This window comes from Manacus candei, unplaced genomic scaffold (assembly GCF_025592945.1).
Source record: "Manacus candei isolate 608988 ecotype Guabito, Panama unplaced genomic scaffold, ASM2559294v1 h1tg000083l, whole genome shotgun sequence".
Taxonomy (NCBI): domain Eukaryota; kingdom Metazoa; phylum Chordata; class Aves; order Passeriformes; family Pipridae; genus Manacus; species Manacus candei.
The window spans coordinates 151,473-171,544 of record NW_026138131.1 but is presented as its reverse complement, the minus strand read 5'-3'; the positions used below and the strand labels follow the sequence as shown (position 1 = coordinate 171,544).

At 35.0% G+C, this 20,072-nt stretch overlaps 1 protein-coding gene across 4 annotated transcripts in view; it reads left to right on the top strand.

Moving 5' to 3' along the window:
• LOC127481902 (dystrophin) overlaps positions 1 to 20,072 on the top strand; it is a 481,077-nt gene that overhangs the window by 315,372 nt on the left and 145,633 nt on the right. For 3 of the 4 annotated variants that reach the window (XM_051811717.1, XM_051811718.1, XM_051811719.1), the window contains exons 8-9: positions 11,440 to 11,618; positions 12,573 to 12,695. In XM_051811717.1, the coding sequence (XP_051667677.1) occupies positions 11,440 to 11,618; positions 12,573 to 12,695 (302 nt within the window). The remainder of the gene's footprint in view (positions 1 to 11,439; positions 11,619 to 12,572; positions 12,696 to 20,072) is intronic. The other variant, XM_051811720.1, reaches the window with a different exon arrangement.

Sequence of the window (20,072 nt, the reverse complement as noted above, 5' to 3'; positions counted from 1 at the left end):
TAAGGCTGGGACATTTTTATGAGGAAATATCACTGTCTATGGCATATTAACATTTTATGAAAGAGAGGCCATAAAAATACATGTGTAAAAACTATTTGTTTTAAAAGATTACACACAGATACTGATCCACCTCTTACCTGTTTTCTCTACCATGATCTTCAGAAAGCTGTAACATTTGGGTAGACCTTAAGATTTAATGATAGAACACAAACATGAACATGCTTCAGTAACAATACAATCAATTGTCACTATTGATTGTATGGCAGGAGCACACAGACACTATAGAAAATACGAATTTGTAAATATTTTACTTTGATTCTGCTAGTTTTATCCTCCTCTACTTTTCCTGATGTAGGGTGTTTCATGTTATGTTACTTGCATATTTAGTACCTTTTTTACAAGTTGCAGTGTTAAATGGTATCTTTGTTAACCTCGAAGTTTCAGTGAAAGTCGTAACAAATTGCACAGGTAGTAAGGACCTACGTATAGTGCAGTTGCATCCGTTTGAATTGAATACAATCCTTTAGGTGAGGCTTAATCATACCTTATTAATAGGATAATATACTCAACCATCTGGGGTTTTAGAAATACAGTCAAGTTCTGGACACTAGGAACTTGCTCACTACGTAGTGTTTGCAATGCCACGGCTACAGTGTTCTAGGTTTGATGTCGCTTACCTTCCAGTCTGACTGGAAGGAAGAGTCTAATTATACTAGAACGTTTTGGGAGGTGTAACTTTGTTGTTTGTCTGTTGGTGTCCTACCTGAGTCCTGCAGGCTCATTTTTAATGTAATTACTACCCTTTTGTGGAGTTGGGTTAAATTCTTAGAATGCTGGGCCAGCTTGCACATCTGCTTGAGGAACATTATTGCACAGCGAGAACCAAAGATATTTCAGGATTTACGCTGTCAAATAAGGACCCAGAGCAAATACTACCTAAGGAGAATTAGGGCCATCTTATGTTTATTTGGGGATTTTTAGTAGTAGATTATTTGTAAAAGAAGAAAGTATATTATATGTTAGTATATTTTTGTTTGTTTGCTTTTTTAAATCAGTGGAAACAAGCTGATGAGAGAAGATACTGTAAACGTTGTTTTGTGATCTGTTTGTAATTTACTACAAGATTGTACTTTGTTTAAAGACTGAAAATTTCCCAGTTGTTTTGGACATGTATTTTCATTTATTTAGATGTTATAGGCCCTGTTTCGAAGCCTAATCTTAGGTCTTCAGAACATTCTTAGTTTTTTGCCAAGGCTGCTCTTCTGCATAATTTTTAGATTATCTATGTTTTCTTAGTTAATAACCACTAAACCCTCTCTTTATATCTGGGCTAAAATCAATCTCGCTAAGACTGGGTAATTAAAGAAAGACTTGAAAAATAGTGTTGGCCTCCACTGCTCTCATAATCCCAGATTCTGCTCCCATTTACTGTAATCATGATTGTTGCTTATTCTCATCATGGCTCTGTTTGAGCCCTGTGCCTGTAGCATTGCTTGTTTGTTTAATTGTTCAACCCAGAGAAGTCAATCCTAAAACCAAACATGTGGAACTTTTCAAGCATGTCTTCTAACAACCTTTTTTTTTTTTCTCCATGATGCTAATAAAATTTGTATTTAAGTTGCTTTGATTTCAAAAATGTATTTTGTTGCAAAAAGCAAAGACTAAGACCTAGCATGACATAACCTCTTTAGCAATCAATAATTAGCTGTCAGGAAAAGATCTGAAACTGCTTCAAAAGAGGCAAAATAAAACTACTGAGTAGCTTGACCTCAGGCTAAAATGTCTGCAATTAGTTCTGTCATTGCTAGAAATTAATTCATAAAGAATTTTAGGGATAATGGAAAAAAAAGGTTTACCATTCTTTCAAATCTGAGTTGAAAGGAATAAATAAAGGTGGGAGGGAGGTGAGGAGAAAGAGGCAAGAAAAAGGAGGAATAGCACTGTGCTGTAATAGATTTCTATTAGTGAGTTGCAAGGTCCCGATTACAAAAAAAAAACAAAACAACACAATAGTGGGGAGTTATCCAGTTGACTTTGAGAAAGAGAAGTGAGTTTAAGTAGATATTCAGGTGAAAATTCAAAGTTTATGTAATTTCTTCCATTTTAAAAGGAGATAATTCAGGAAATTAGAATTAATACTGGTAAGTTAAAAATCAAGGGATAAGATTATTGGTGGAATTAGCAGTTCTACAATCTCTCTCCCTGAGTATATATTTTCTTAAACTTTTACACATTCTTTGTTGTTATTCTTAGCCCCCTTATTTACAAATACTTCTGCTTCTTAAAATACTAACCAACTAATATTTAGATTTAACCTGGTCAATTTTTATGTTGCTTCATAGTCCTGTCTAAACATATTTTTTTTCTTCATTAACATAATGTGTGATAAATCTGTAATAAAATTGATTGTTGTTCTAATGCATTCCTAACTCCTATTTATGTTATATTGACTGCACTAATTAATCTCCATCTTTGTTTCACATGCTCTGTTGATGTACTATTAGTTGTTAACTGTGTATATGTATGCTATATATGCAAAAGTACTTTCATATCTTTAGTGTAGTGCTTTATGAGATTTTCTAAGAATAGTCAGACATAACACATTATTTTTATTGTTATTTTGGCTAGGTTATTGCATGTACGTATTTCCCCATAATTGAATAATTAAAAAAAAACACCTCAAGGGATTAGAATTCATAGAAAGAAAAACATGAAACTAACTGTAGCAGTAGCTTGCATTAAAAATGTTTAGCTCAAAAATACGTAGCATTAACTATAATGTAACAGAAAGGGAGGAACAGAACATGAGGGACCTGATGATTCATTGAGATCTGTTACCTGCAATTTCAGGTAAATGTCTCATTACAATGGTTTTATTAAATTCCTCAAGTTCTGTTGTAGTCAGTTGGATACTTCGCTTCTGTTCCTTCACCTTGATCAGAACCTCACCTTCTGAAGGTTGTAAATTTTTCTGCATTTTTAGACTATATTTCTTCAGGTTTATTTTGCTCTGTTTTGTTCTTGTGCTAACACTGTCCTTGAGCTTGATGCTTTTTGCTCTGATTACTTTTACCCCATGATATATTTATAAAGAGCACTCATATACCTGCCCTCAACCTTTCTTTGACTAGACTTTCAATAGGTTTACATTTCTCTCTACATTCTCTAGTTAACACTTAACCATTTTTTTCTGTTTCACTTGTGATTTATCATTCTTGAACATGTCTGATCAGAAGACAGAATTCCAAATCAGATCTTATTAATGCTTTATGCAATAAAATTAATATTATATTTCTTGAAGATGAATTTGATTTATCTTTCAAAACTGATATTTGGATTAAAAAAATAGTCCTCCATTTCAAGACTGTGCTCTATCTGTTCCTTGAATGCTCAGAAGTATGAAGTATATACTGTTGTAAATATAATATATATTTGACATAGTTGCAGCTATTGTAGAAAGTTTGATAGGCATAATTTTGCAAGTATCACAGTGAGAATGATCTGATTCTGATCTTGTGTGTTTTGTCTGTATTCACTGAACATAGCCAGACATACAACACTAGAGCCTTAAAAGAAGCTGTGCTTTATTTGGACTGGTGTTCCCATGTAATCTGAAGGGTGGTTACATTCAGTGTATCCCAAAATTGATATCTGTTCTAGAAACGCTTGAAAAGAGTAAATTACCATTTCTTAGCTTTCCATCCCTGTGTACAAGTCGGCCCTGTAGCACTAGCATTTAAAGCATTAAAACCATAAGTTTGTTAGAGCTATTGAATAAAGCCATCCATGAAAATATTGGGATTCTTTCCCAGTGCTCCTATGCTGCTATTGTCATAAAACATTCCTGGAATTAATATCTGAGTAGTGAAATTATACTATCCGTTTGTTTCTGTGAGAGAAGACCATAGAGGAAATGATTTCAGGTATCCCATGTATGCCCTTCCTTAAAATTTGCCTTTCTGATACAGTACTAAGAAGTATTTCCTTTTTCCAGGCATAAAGCGTTACAATGCTGCTATTATACTGACCACTAGACTGTAATTGTTATAATGTTTTAATATTTATTGTTTTCTTTTAATATATTAAATAATGTATTGCACATTTGAAATTTGCTGTATTTATTTTAATGTTTGATACACACATAATATACCATCTGGCATCCCAGTCACATCTGGCTGCTGTTGTTGCATATTTACAACTATTGCAGCTTGCAGGGAACTTCTGAAGTAAGTGTTGTAGAGATAATGTCCTCAAATCCAGTCTGATTCCACCAATTTCTGTAGCACTTTCTTCGCTTTAAAGTCTCACCTGCTCATCAGTGTCTACATATACTTATGTTTAATCAGGCTGAGGCTTGCATTGGCTGGAAAAGGCAAGACACCTTCTACTGCCTGTTTAAATAGAGGTCACTAAAATGTTGATTTCTTGGTCTGTACAGTATATGCTACTTACTAGACATCTTGCTTTGCCCTTGAGTTATTTCTCTGTTTCTCCAACACTAGCCATGTATATAATTGTTGAAAAGTGAATGGAAGCTTGCATTTATGCAAAACATGGGCAGGGGTTTCCAGACGAAAAAGTATTAAATGCCTTAGAGTGTGGGCTTAAGAAGTTCTGACTGTCCAGTTATCTTCCTCAGATAATTGCATTTAAGGTTTTTCTTCTTAAATTACATAACAGCTATGTTTAAATAACTTGCTGGAAGATAGAAAACATGCAATAAGCAAGCCTTTGGTCAAAGCTTGCATTTTCAAGAAGTATTGGCATGACACATTTTAGACTGGTTTTCCTCATGATCAGCCTAAGGAAAAAGATCAGCACATTAATCTGTTTGCTGAGTTCTTGGTGAAATAATCCTTGAAAAGTTAGAAATCTGTCCCCTACAGCATTTACAAGAATTCGTCTAACCTATTTTCTTAGCATTTGAATGTAGGAATAATCATGGTTGTATATAAAATCTAAACACCTGGGTTTCAACTTTTTTAAGACGTATGTGTATTTTTTAAAAATAAATTTTAGTGAGGATAGCCTTTTCCTATCTGCTACAGTTACCCTACAGTTCTTAAAACCTTCATTTTTCATTTTGATACAGTTTTTGTGCCATACATATAGAAGCCAATATTAACTAGGTAATTGGTCTCTTCATTTAGATGCAGGAGTAACACATGCAGTGAGAAAATTCAAGATGTATTGCCAGGGGACTGAGCAAGAAACCTCTTCTTTGAATTTAAAACTGACACATCGAATCACTTTGTGCAGATTAATTCCTGGCAGGGATTCTTTTTGTTAGATATTCCGTATGTAACTGACCCCTAATAGGTATAAAGTTCCCCAGTCTCTTGTAATAATATTGAAAAATTGTCTGGGTTTTTGTTAGTTGTTATTAATCAAACTTGCATACCCTGTGGAAGTGTGGTCTATTGAATATAAAAATTGATATCTGTTGTATCAGCAAAGAATACTCTGGCCTAAATTAGTGAAAAATGGGAATTATCCTTGAAAGTACTATTGTACAATAAATGTTGTAGTTTTTAATGAAATCTACAAGTAATTTTACACCTGAAGTTTACTTAAAGTTAAGATTATTTTTTTTTCTGCATAGAAATTAAGCTACGTCCCTTAAACTTTCTGCTATTTTTTAAATAAATGTAAACAAACCAAGAACAGTTTAATTTTGGTTTACATACGAATAAGTCTATTTTGAACATCTTCTTGTTTAGGTGGGTTTTTTTTCAACGTTTTGATTTTCTCAGATTTGATAGTTGTCCGTGAGGTTCTAGAGGGGAAGAGTACAAGCTGCATGTGCACGCACCATTCTGTTGTGTCAGTTTTGGAAGGCATTAACTTCAGGTGATCATTAGCTTGCCTCAGTGTCAGAAATAGCACATTTCAGATGGCACTAAAAGGAAGGTATATACCATAGAAACAGAATGCCTGTACTTCTCAGTACTATCTCAGAAGAATGCCATGTTTCCCAGTGCTTTTTTGAGTACATTTGAAGAAATATTACCTTCTCTAAGTGTTGAATCACCCATTCAGTATGCAAACTGATCTCTGTATTGTCTATTCAGAATTGGCTATTTAGCTTTCTATTGCCCTTTTTAATTCACCTTGTATCATTTTATCTTTATGAAAGGTATTACAGTGAAATGGAAGTAATGAATTTGTCTCCATAAGAAGTTATAAAATCTTTAGTTACTGTAGTTGAGTCTCTAATTTTTTTGTAGTTACCTGTGCAATTTTTCTAGGTGAAATACTTATAAAAGTAAAGTGGAAAATGCACAGTATTTTGAAATATCATCCCATTCACTTTCTCAAATATTAGCCTGTTTACAGATATCTCAGATATTCTTAGCAAAATTACTGGGTTTGTGCCTGCTAATGTTACCATTTTTGAACACTATTCTTGACTCTAGTTATTAGAGACTGTAACTCTTTTGATCTATCTTTATTTGCAGGCTCTTCAGTAGGACCTAGGTGGTAGAGTGTATTTTAGTTTTGTTTCCTGTGGCCCTTTCCCCCCATCCTTTACCCCTCACTGCATTTGTGGGTTTTGAACAATTGAACTGCAGCTTTCAGTAATATCTATCAGTTTTTTGAGTAAATTAAAGGTTGCCTTTTATTTGTTGTTTCAGCAAATTGATGAGAATCATGCTCAATGACAAAAATATAAATATACAACGTTATGATAAAAATGCTAACATTTGCACCACCACTTTATAAAACCAGCATTTTATTCCACTGCCATTTTCACTTCATTTCTTTCTGTCTCTGTCTTTGCTGCTAAAATGCTTATGTTAGACCTAGCTTAAGGTGCAAAGATTGTTGTGGTACTGAATCAATGTTTAATTGTAAGGAAACTGAGGAAGAATAAGGAAAATCTTTACTGTTCTACAGAGGTATTATGTCTGATTTTGCAGATTTGAAAACCAGAGATAGTGTCAAGTTCATTTAACCAGGATAGTACTGGCTTATTAGTCCAAGACTCCTTCACACTCATGCAGCAAATCAGAACAAACATTCAGATTTTAAGGTATTTTCTGCCACCAGATTTCTTAATACCAAATACACTTGATTCCTGTAGCACTTAAATTCCAAAAATCCTGACCTGTCTTGGTAATTCTGAAAGATAAACACAAATGAGGTAATCTGAAGATATTTTCTTCATGCTGATGTTGTGACCTTATTCATCACAGCCTACAAAAGATGGCTGAGGTCAGTGTTTTGAAGGTATTTAGTAGTTCTTAACCATAAGGTTAAAAACATTTGTTTTCTTAGGGAAAACTGTTGAAAAATCAATGACATTTTCCTCTATGTGTTTCATACTGGTTTAGGTGTGTGGGTATTCATATCTACAGAAAAGAAGAAAAAAGAACAGTGCCACTACCTGTGTAGATCACCACTGGGCTGTCCTCCAGGTTTCCACTCTCACTTAATTATCTTTATGTAATTTCTGCCTTTTACTAGCAGTTAATTTTTTAAAATGTGAGTTTTATTCTGCAAAAAAATAGATTGTGATCACCATGCTTGTTTGTGTAGGCCACTGAATGGCCTTCCAGAAGTTTGACTTTGTCTTTGTTAAAGAATTTTCAGTTTAAATTTCCACCCCATATCTATATTTACAGTTATGCAGTATTTAATAAATTATTTTTCTGAAAGTCCAGTGGTATCCTTTGAAATTACTTCCAAAAGTTTTTTTCATTTTAAATTTAACATGCAATCTACTGATGGAGTGGAAAAAAAAAAGGCAGAAAATAATTACAAGTTTTAAAAAGAAGTGGAAAAGGTCAATAATTGCAGAGTAGGTGCTGCAGTTACTGGCTGACCTTTCAGAGACTCACTGTTTCTCTTTCTTTGAGGCCTTACTGGCAGCAGTGAGTTTCAGTAGGGTAAACCATTGCAACTTCTGTTGTTCCTACTATTATCATACCATTTGTATAGTGTTAATGTAAATGTAGTTTGTAGGAAAATATCATTTTGAGACTGGGTGGGAACTGAGGGACAAGTTTGTATACATTTAAGAAAAACAGTTTGTAGTCTTTACCTGATGCTCTTGCTTGTTTCGTGGTGTTTAAATAAGAACAAACTGTGTTTAGTCTCATGTTTCCACAATCAGGAAATTAAGTCACCAGTAAGAGCAAATCAAAGACAGGCCTCGAAATTCTGTCATAGCTTAATGTCTGTAAATATTCTTAGTAAATGACCTAAAATATATGTTTGGAGTAGAAATCACCAAGTTCAAATTTTTCCCCCCTTTTATTTCTTTCACCACCACCACCCCACTTACCCTAGCTTTAGGGCTAGTGTTTTGAAGATACTTTTACCTAGGGTTCTAATATATCCATTTGGGAATAAAATCTTACTTGTTTTTCTTGCTATTTAAAAACAAGAAGTTTCATTCTACTAGTGCAGTCTCATGCACTTTCATACAGTTTCAATTGCAGATTTAGGTTCATTCAAGTCAAAATGTAATCAAAATATATGACTTGGGTTTTATGGAAGCTCTTTCAAAGTGTTTTGGTGAGCTTTGTCAGACAGATTGCCACAGGCATTTGAACACGTTTTGAAAAGTTCACCCTTGTCCTTGAGGCTAAAAGATAAAATAAATAAAAATGACATGTGAGTTGAGGTTGTACATTTTTAAATGCTTCTGCTTTGCCTTCACCTTAGTTACTGCAGTTGAGGTTGGTGCCACACTAGCACTTGCCTTACAAACATTGAAATCTCTCCTGTGATGAGTTTACATTGTAGAAAGTGATCATTTATGTATCACTAGATCCTGTCTTAACAATCTGAGAGCTTCTGCTCTCGAAACAGATGCATTTGGAAATAGCAGTAAGATTTTTTTCAGGAATCGTAATAAATACTCATATTGCATTAGTATCACTAATAAGTCTTAAAAAAAAACAAAACCCAACTTTCATAGAAGAAATAACACTAGCCTCCATTTATCAGGGAAAAAAAAACCCGATAATCTCTGAAAATTCAAATCAGCTTTGAGAATCTCAAATTTATTGTGGGAGGGATTTTTTTTTAAAAAAAAATCTTATTTTTTAAAAACTCATTTGGAACATTTAAAACCTGTTTTCATAGAAGCCAGCAGTATTAGGTGAGGTATAGGATTTAGAACTTAGTTTACTGTGTTTTCCACTTTGTGAATCTGTGAAAAATCCTAGCTCCTTCTGTTGAGGACAAAGAACTTCTTGTATTTTTAGGGCTCAAGTCTTATCTTGCTTCTCAGCACTCTATAAGGTAAAGTATGTTTCTGAATTTGACTGTCAATGTAAAGAAACCACATCAGCAATTTATGTACAGAAATATAATCTTTCTGGCAATGCAGAAGGCATTTAAACTTTCCTCTTTCAAAGTTACTTTGCTACTAGTTTGATATAAAGAGTAAGTGGAATCAGCACAAATTCTGACAAACAGAACTGTTATTTGGTCAAAGCTTGGAGACAGCAAAATATTATTAAAAAGGAATGACTATATTATAAGCAGACATTTATTTAAAAACTGGAAGAAACCTTTCCATAAACACTTATAACTTGCACTCTGTGTGTGGCTGTGTATAAGTAATGTAACACTGTGTAGCAAAATGCTGGATTTTGTTCATTTTGCTAGACCTGTAGAATTTTTTTTAGTATGGAACTTACTTTTTTTATATCATCCTCATTTTCACTCATTTCTTAAAAAGGCATCTTTCTGCCAGGAAGAACCTGGAAAAAAGACTTTTGAGAGGCAGACTGATATTCCTTCCAGACTTTGCAAATATGGTTGTTTAGATTTTGTTGTGATTAAATAATTAAATCTTTTCCTGTTTGCCAGTGGATTTTGACAACTGCGCCTGTACCTTTTATTTGTCAAATGGAATGGGTAAACAATTTTTGGCAAGTATACTCTTTGCTAGATATTCCTTTTATTTTATTGTGTGCGATATTTGTGTAGATAAATGATATTTGCCCATTTGAATACCAGAACATTTTGGAAAGCAAAATAATGAACAAACAACAGAAAAATCACAGCTGACATTGATGTCTGTTCATTCAGTGTGCACTATTCCCTGTATATAGGCATGGGGTATTCTTGTAAACATCAGTTACTAGTGGACACTGAGTATAACAAAATGATATTCTAATATTAACAAGAAAACAAAAAGGTGGTGATAGCAAAACACAGCATGGAAGTGGGAATCTTGTAGGGAATGTGCCATTTTTCCAACCATTGCTAAGTAGAACTAAACCTTCAGCTCTCTTTCATAACTTATTGAGCAAAGGTATGGATATGGGTCAGAAATCCAAATCAAAATTATTGATAGGATTTCTTTTCTTGATTTCCAAATATATATGGAGTTTTTAATGCTTCCCTCATATATTCTGCATTGTAAGATGAGAGAATGAGATGCCACCTTGTAGCATTATTGATTCCTTTTTTTATTATTATTTTTTATGAACTCAAATCTTATCTAAGCCAGGATTGATCTAGGACAGTAAAAACTCATAGTACTTGGCTTTCTGCCAGCAGTCATGTTAAAACACTTATGGAATTAATGATAAATTTCTTGTACAACAGTGATTTTACATTTTGATTCACGAGATTGAGTGTAGGAAGTAAATGTCAATGGCAAATAACAAAGTGACTATTTCAAAGAGCTGCCACATGCCTTCACATTTTTACAAATTGTTATTGACTTGAAAGACTGAGTCAGAGAAACCACTTTTACTGCTGATGTATAACATGGCTACGTGCAAAACCTGAAATCGTCTTCGTGTTCACGCAAAGTATCTTGTACTTCCTGCTAAGGTCCATAGAGATTTTTTTATACAGTTATTCTCTTGTGTAGTTTAATGCCTTGTGAGTACCATGATCCTTTGGTGTTCTACAGATTTCACAAAGAGTATAAGACTAAGTAGAATGTAAAGGCTTGTAGCTGTATTGTAGTTTGGCTTCAACAGTTGGTTTTTATGAACCCATTCACTAGAAAAACCTGTAAATATTTTTTTTCCTTACATCATTGTTGCTGTCAATTGTTAAATAATATGAAGAGAATGTACAAGGAACGACTTGGAAAATGAGGTTGTCCTTATTTTTTATAACTGCAGTATTTATTCAGCACAAGCAAATATACCTTTTCCTATGTCTAGTCCTGCTTAATGAGGATCACAGTGTCAGATTGTATACTGTGTGTATTTTAACTCAAGAAACATAGATGGAAAGTTCATGCTGAATGAGGTGACATTAACTTTATAAACTTTGGCTCCTTCTCATTGATATGCAAGTTTGGTCTGCAGTTTTGGAACTGATGGTAAGGTTCTAATTAGTCTCTAGAGAGTTCATGTGGACAACAGATTACTCATTAGTCTATCAACTTTGAATGAAGTTAATTGGCTGTTTCTTCTGTGTAATGTGAAAACCGAAATGACATGTTATTTTGCCTTCCAGATGTTGCAACTGCCTGTCCAGATAAGAAGTCCATCTTAATGTATGTGACTTCACTATTCCAAGTTCTGCCCCAGAAAGTCACCATGGAAGCCATCAGGGAGGTGGAGATGCTGCCACGACACACAAGGGTCACTAGAGAAGAGCACATAGAAGTACATGAACAGCATTTTTCACAAGAAGTGAGTTTCACTTTTCTGCTTTCATCTTGCTGCTCTAAAGTAGTTGTTTCCCCACCTACCCACCCCATGAGTTTGATGTTACATGGCCAGTGGAAGGCAAAAAACCCATGGGCATAATGGGCAAAGTCTCTTTACTCCAGGCAAATCAAGTGTACTTTAATACTGATTTTTATCTTGCACCAGGCTGTTTTGAAAGTAACTATTCAGCAAATAAGTGCTTTGCACATCTCTTGTGCAGCACTGAGTGTTTTAATTGCAGTAGGGCACCTAAAGGAAGAACAAAGGAACTGGGGAGGCTTTACATTTAAAAATAAACATGTAGATATATTTGTATCTTTTCTAGAGAATAGTAACTGACATTTCTACATATTCATGATACATTTCTAATTTTTTTAGCATTTTTTCTACAGGCTTGTATTTTAAAATAATCTCAGTTTACAATTGGCCTCTCAAAAAGCTCATGTAATACTTGGAATTAATTTGTGATTGCCAATGTCAGTTATGGTTTTGACTGAAATAATCAGATAATCTCTGTTGAAGTGTTTAGTGAATTTTAGGCCTGGTGTGCTTGCCTGAATTTAATCTGATGTATGTTAGTTTTGGAATGCTCACTCTCTTTTGGAGTACTGAGCAGATAAGTATTGACTCTGTTTATTCAAGATGTGCCACAAGATACTTGCCTTTGCTTGCAAATTATAAAGAAGCTTTAATTTACATTGGTATTCTGCTGGTATTGAGTCCTGACAGTTTGTTGCTTTTGGTAAGGATGTCAGATTAAATGAGAGCTTTCCTTAACACCATCCCAATTTTGCCTTCTGAATACAAACATTGTCCTTGAAAAATAACAGTGGTGATGACCTTCCTGCCTGTTTTTCTTCAGTTCCTCTTAAAATCAATACTTCTATAATCCATGCTCCTACCCATGTGTCCATTCTGCCTCTAATTTATTTGTAGATCACAGTCAGTGTACCCCAGGGACCTTCGCCTTCTCCTAAACCGCGGTTCAAAAGTTATGCATATGCACAAGCTGTCTATGTCACATCCCCTGACCAAAAAAGGAGGCAGGTTCCTCCACAGGTCTGTCAATATTGTAATTTTTTTTAAAAACCTGCTTTATTAAGCTTGTGCTTGGAGTGAAAGAGCTTGTGCATTTTGCTTACACCTTGATCTTGATGCCCTGCTTTTTCCAGGATTTTTTTTTTCTGTCGAGTGATTACTTTTTACTGTGTATTTCTGCATGGCTGGCAATAGATGTTATGCTGATTGTTAGGGTTGAATAACATGCAAGCACAGCTGTTATAAAATAATAAACTGCTTCCTTTGTAAAGTTATTTTTCAAAATAGTACATACATTGCCTTAAAAAAGTATTACAGGAACAAATCAAATATAAACTGTATTTGGCATCTAATTATTATATTTCTGTTTCTGGTTTAGTTATAGAAAAACAAGAGCCATTGGTTTTCTCTTTCTTCTCCTATTCTTTCTTATGTAAGAAAATAGCAAGTGATGGCATTTCTTAGAAGGTTATTGTAGTTGAGAAAAAAAAGATAAAAGGAACATTAAATTTAATATTCTTTATATGACTTGTATTATTGGATTACAACAGTTGGTAATTTTTATCACAAATGGAACCATGCCAGCATTCAGCTTAGGGGGTTAGGTTTTTGAGGTTTTTTGGTGTGTTTTTTTTTTATTATTATTATTATTTTTTAGTAACTGTGGTGGTTTAATAAAACTTGTATAAGCAATCCTTATAATGAGCATTTCAGTAGTTGAATTTTTATAACTTTAGACAAGTGTGGGAGCCAAGGTCATATTGTGTACTGCAATGTGCTTTCCTTTCATTACTTTGGGAAAAAAAAGATCTGCATGTATTTGGCAATACAATTTCAGTTCACTTCTGGATACTTAATTCTGTCTAACTTATAAAAAATTATTGCAAAATTATACTTCAATTCAACACTGTGTTTACGAATCTACACTGCGTCAGGTTTTTTATTGAATGGTGACTTTCTTTAAATACTCCAGAACAGAAATCCCGTTCTAGTGATGATTCATACACCTTTTAAACAAGATGTTTAAAACTGTTATAATTGCTTCATCCTACGATAATATTAAAAATCTACCAAGTTGGCAGAATCTGAAGACCTGACCAGAACTGGGCCCTATTGTGCTACAGCTGTAACAGATATTAACTTTTTACTTAAAGAGTGCTCATAAACTCATGCAGATCCTGGTATAGGAATCCACTTCTCAAATCTGAATCCTTGAATTCTCTGTATTAACATTAATTAAGGCCCAACAGAAAATGTTTCTGTTGACATGTTTCAGATGGCAGTTACTGTTTAGCAGTTACAGAAGGCTTGCCTGGCTTTCCAGCTCTATATTTTTTCTTGTGTGCACTCTCTGTAATAAGACAGTCTGTTTGGCTTCATTTAGAAGAAAAGAATCTTCAAGTTAATTTTCTGAGTCATTTCAAAATCCTCATTTAAAATTAACCTTTCACTTCTGTTTTCTATTTATGAAAGCATTGGATTTTGTTTTAATGATTCATCTCATTGAACACCTGACCAAAAAGAGTACTGGGTTTACTTTCTATTTTGTTTTATCAGAGCAGTTCCTTATATTGATCCCAGGCAAAACTCTTATCTCACTGCTTCATTTTTTGCTTGCTATGTGCTACCTCCATAGGACATCTAGCATACAGCCTTAAATGAATTCAAGAAAAAAAATAACGTTATAAAACACTGAAGTACCTAGAAAAGAAACTTTTTATGATATAGAATCATAGAATCATTTAGTTTGGAAAAAACACTTAAGAACGTTGAGTCTAACTTACCCTAATGCTGCCAAGATTCCTTCAGGGATGGTGACTCCACCACTTCCCTGGGCAGACTGTTCCAGTGCTTGATAACCCTTTCAGTGACAATTTTTTTCCCAATATCTACTCTGAACCTCCCCTGGCACAACTTGAGACCATTTCCTCTTTTTCTATCACTTGGGAGAAGAGACTGACCCCCACTTTGCTACAACATCTCTTCAAGTAGTTGTAGAGAGAAATAAGGTCTCCCTTCAGCTTCTTTGTCTCCAGGCTAAACCCCCCTCCAGCTCCTTCAGCTGCTTGTCATAGACTTGTGCTCCAGACCCTTCACCAGCTCTGTTGCCCTTCTCTGGACACGCTCCAGCACCTTAATGTCTTTCTGGTAGTGAAGGCCCCAAAACAGAACACAGGATTTGATTTGTGGCCTCAGCAGTGCCAAGTACAAGGGGACAATCACTTCCTTGGTCCTACTGGCCACAGTATTTCTAACACAAGCCAGAATGCCATTGACCCTCTTGGCCACCCGGACACACATTTGGTCCTGTTCAGCCAGCTGTCCAACAGCACCCCAGGCCCTTTTCGGCTGGGCAGCTTTCCAGTGCTCCTGCCCCAAGCCTGGAGACTTGCCTGGAGTTGGTGTGACCCAAATGCAGAACTCGGCACTTTGCCTTGTTGAACCTCGTACAATTGGCCTTGGCCCACCAATTCAGGCTATCCAGATCTCTCTGCAGAGCCTTCCTACCCTCCAGCAGATCAACGCTCCCACCCAACTTGGTGTTGCCTGCAAATTGAGTGAGGATACCCTTCATACCCTGTTGGGAAAACAGTGCTGAAAATGTAAGCGATGAAAAAAATTGGGATGAACGAAGTCTATGTATATTTTGAGACTGGTACTTCTGTAAATAAGCTTTTGACAAGCCTGTCTAAAAGGTCAAATGTGAGTCTGGCTGCCTTAAATTATCAATTCTTCAAAATCAAACCCATTCATCTCTATCATTGTAGATTTTTGTTCTTTTGACAGGAGTTATGTATTCTACATTGTGTTATATGAAATACAGAGCTTGTGTGCAGAATTATTCTTAACATTTAAACTGACAAACTTTAGTATATTTGAATTGAAATAAATTGAGATGCACCAGTGGTAAATGAGGACAGTGTTCACTGGCACATGATAATTTGATTTGGGATTTAAGAATTAAAGGCTTCACCTCAGGCCTCACCCTCGTCATTAGTTTGTGGGAATTTCCTAATCCTCCAGTCATTACTGTTGTTTTACAGAAGTATTGTATTGCATTTTTGCTCATGTTCTCTGACGTTTTTAATATGGATTTTACAAAGTTACTGTACCAGTCTTTCTCATGTACATAACTATAGTAATTAACTTGGAAAGTCACTAAAAACCCATTACAAAATTAAACTGAACTTAATCACACAACACAGGATCCTTCTGGCAGTCTTGCTCTTTCGATTTTGGGTTTTCTAGACCCTTAATTTGCCACGCTCTTGGTCTTCTGCTGGCAATTTAACTCCTTTAAAAGTGTTGCAAGACCTCCTCTCTGAGACCCTTCAGGGTTCATCTGTGCCAAACACTTCAGTGGTACAGCATCACAGAATTGCTGTATTGCTTTCCTTTGAACTAAACCAGACCTTTCTTTTACCTAGAGGCTGTGATCCGAATATGTCCTGATTGCCTTGTGGTAAAGTGCTCTTTAGAGAGGCATCAGAAGACAGCTCTCATAAAGTACAACCAGACAGAAACTTAGTTTAACTTCTTGGTAGTGTTTCTAATGTAAGGTATTCATCACAGAAAATATCCCATTGCCAGCATTGGGGGGATTTGTGGAATAATTTAAAGTAGAAGTAAGGAAACTTCAGAAATACTGAATTATCTGCACATTTAATCACAAGGTCATGAAGGATATAATTTGGACAACAAGTATAATCCCCACTGTTAGCTTAGGTGTTCTCATTTAAATAGAAACTTGTTCCATTCAGAAAGTTAGAAACTGTTTCTACAGAGCTAAGTAAAATCCCTAAGATTTAGACTAACTATAATAAAATAGCAAAAACTGCTACAGAGGACAAAACAAGGAAATGAAGAAGTGGAAAAATGAAGCTAAGTACAAGTCTTCTGGATTTCTTAGGGAACTCCCCTGAATGCCATGTCTTCAAGGAACAGTTTGCAAAATGATGAAGCAAACAGTTTCAAGTGAATTTCATATTTTCAATAACAGTCTAGCAAATTGATGGCTTCTTCTCCAAGCCTGCAGGGTTGTCAGCATGCCAGTTGTTTCCTGTCACTGCTTTGTGTATAGACTCCAGCGGCAGTTCTAACTAAGTTTTGAGGGATTTTTTTTTATTTGAATGTATACTGTAGACTCATTTTTCAAGAGCTTTTGTTGTCAAAAATATTAGTAGTCTCATGGGTTAGTGACAACCCATAGTGAATCTGGATCCTGATATTTAAGAATCCAGCGAGATCAGAGCTTTTAGTCCCCTTGTTTATTCACACACTGACTCATTTGGTTCTCTCCATAGCTAAACCCTTGAGGTCTCAACTTTCCCCTCTCCACTTACCCAGGCAGAGGTTTCTGCTGGTCCAGGTAGGCCAGGCAGAAAGTTGTGTCAGCTTGAGCTGTGTCACTGCCTGCATTTAGAGGTGTTGGACATCCCTGGCCAAGATCCCTAGGCATCCCCTGCTACTTTGTCTCCACATATCTCTCTGTTGACTGGCAACAGGTCATGAGGAAATGCAATGGAACTGTCTCAGGGGAAGTTCAGACTGGACATTAAAGAAAGGTTCTTCACTGAGAGGATGGTCAGTGAATGAAACAGGTTCCCCAGTGAAGTAGCATAGTACCAAGACTATAAGAGTTCAAGGAGGGTCTGGAATTTGCTCTTAGTCATGATCTAGTTTTAGGTAGTCCTGTGAGGAGCAGGGAGATGGACTCGATCCTTGTAGGCCCCTTCCAACTGGAGATATTTTATGATTCTCTGATCTACAGGGTCTCCTCTCACTTCCAGGATCTTTCTTCTAGGCAGCATCTTTTCAATCTTATTTCCAAATCCTATTCTCTTTCCTGGCAGGTATTTTTCTTTTCAGAATGTCTCTTTTCATCAGTTGGTCTTCTTTGCATAACCATGTTGTCCCTGACTAAACAGTCTGGGCAGAAGCACAACTCATGATCAGCCTCATAATTAGTGCTTCTGTCTTACGCCTCTTCAATAATGGGAGGATTCAGAGCATACTCCTTTTGTCTAGAGCATTTGTTAGCAAAACTTAGAATGGCTGGTAGCTGGCAAGTAGGAGGAATCAGTCATGGAGCTCAGAAGTGAAATTTCAGAATCATGCCTGGAGCTCAGAAGTGAAACTTATCTGCTCCCTGTACATTTGCCTGTTCACAATCACTAATGGAGTGGGGTTTTTTCCATCTCCAATAGGTAATGACAAGTCTTTAGTTTGACGTAAAAACGAGTTACTTGCTGACCTTTCCATCCCCTTTTAACTTTCCCTTTTAACTGACCTTATAAAAACACATATGAGAGAATCTTTTTTATGTAAGACTTTTTCAACTAACATTTCTTATTTAAAATATAATTGTGTTTAAACAAAGGAACGCTAGAAATGCAATGTGGTGCATCCTATATGAATTAATAGTGTTCATTGCTGACTGATAAGGAAGGGTAATATGTTATTCACAAAGTATAAATTCCTAGATAAAATATATTTTCATATGCTGTATATTGAGATTGAATTTAATAACTCTGAATAAATTAATAATATAATAATCACAAGTGTACCTATCTGTTGGAAATATCTAAGAACAAAACCACTTTTTATTAGGTGAACTTGGTTTGCATTACTTTTAAAGTGGAGAGGGCTTGGTTGTTTTTTTTTTTCTTTTTAACTATTAGAAACATGGAAATTTTATACCAGTCATTTCCTGATTACATTATTGGTGAATGTATTTTTGAACAGAGAACTGTACGTACTTTGAATAACACATTTATACCCTGATTATTTTTTACCTATAGTTTATTTTTAGGTCCTTTTAACTAGCTTCAGTGTTATTTTAAGTTTCACCTATATTTTTTTTTGAAAAGCAAACTTAGCAAGAGATTCATAATTTCATAGCTGAGCTGTGACATAACTGCTTCTTTTTTTGTTAAGTCTGTTATACAAGTTCTAACCTGTGGTATAAACCTGTTACTGCTAAATTCAACACCTTGTTAATATGAGTGAGAGCATTCACCTTTAAAAAAAATAATTGAATTTTGAAGTTTCAAGTCTTTTTTCCTCTCTTATTTTGAAAAGAAACCCATTTTCTATGGGTTTTAAATAATTATCAAGGAATACAATAAGATATAAAGGAGACATAACATTTAAAAGTATTCTTTTAAGTTGTTTTTTGCCACTGAGTCTCTTGAACATATTTTATGTGTATGGTATGTTAAAAATGGAACTAGATACAGCAAATAAGGACATATACTCATATACTGGAAACAGGGGTTTATATCCGTAATATGTTAATTAACAGATTTAATCCCCCTCCTGACCTTTAGAGTTGTAGAATTGCTTGTACCAGCAGTGGATTTGATGCAAGGAAGAGCTAGATGAAATGTAGGAGCCAATGTTAATGAAAATCCTTACTGGTAGACAGACTAGTGTTCATTTTTTCCTGATTTCAGAACTGAAATGGAAAGAACTTGAGGGTACAATTTGAAATCATTATGCATCCCTATTTCAAACCCTTAGGAAAGACCTTTCAGTTTATGCACACAGGAAAAGTGAATTTAGTCTGAGACTGAGAAAGCAAGCAATTAATTCTTTGCACTCTTTCATTACACCCAGTAAAACCTTTGAAATACAGAAGAAATAAAGACTGAACTCATATCTTTTGGAAAACTGTCAAATCAACAGGACAATTTACCACACTAATGCATTTTAAAGCGTTTGTCCAGAGATAAAATTATGACGTAATTCTAAATAGCAGTATTATTAGATTTTTACTCATCTATGTATATCAGGTGAACTTCTCAATAGTATGATACAATTTTGCTTCATAGTTTTAGATAACATTATTTTAAAACTTAATAATAATGTAGCAGCAGCAACATATTTTGTTACTTCTGATGAGTGTTAATTGCTCTACTTTGTATAATTCAACCAAATTTTCTGTCTTACTTTACACCATCCTGTGATTGAATTCTATTTGGCTAAAGTAAAACTGAAGAGTGTTTTTAATTAAGATAGCTTTAAAAATGGGGGTAGGATATGCACTGTGCCCTTGAAATACCTGTAGCTGTAACTTTGAGGAAAGAGCTTCATGTTTTACTCTATCAGAAAACATTAAGGCTTCTGTGGAGAAAACCTTTGTGCCCTCAATTGCATATAATACTCTTCATGGTAAAATCTGAAATATTTCTGGTGCACGACAAATGGTCCTATGTTGAAAATGCAAAATTTGGACTTTGAGAAGTGAATGAACAGTTAATTGCTCGAGTCAGTGGGAGGTTCTGTTTTCTGAATGTCCTTTTGCCCAAATGATTACGCTGTGGGAAAATGGATAACCATTTTTTCCTCCTGTATTTGAGTTGATATTTTGCAGGATCAAACTAGAGTTGTAGGTCT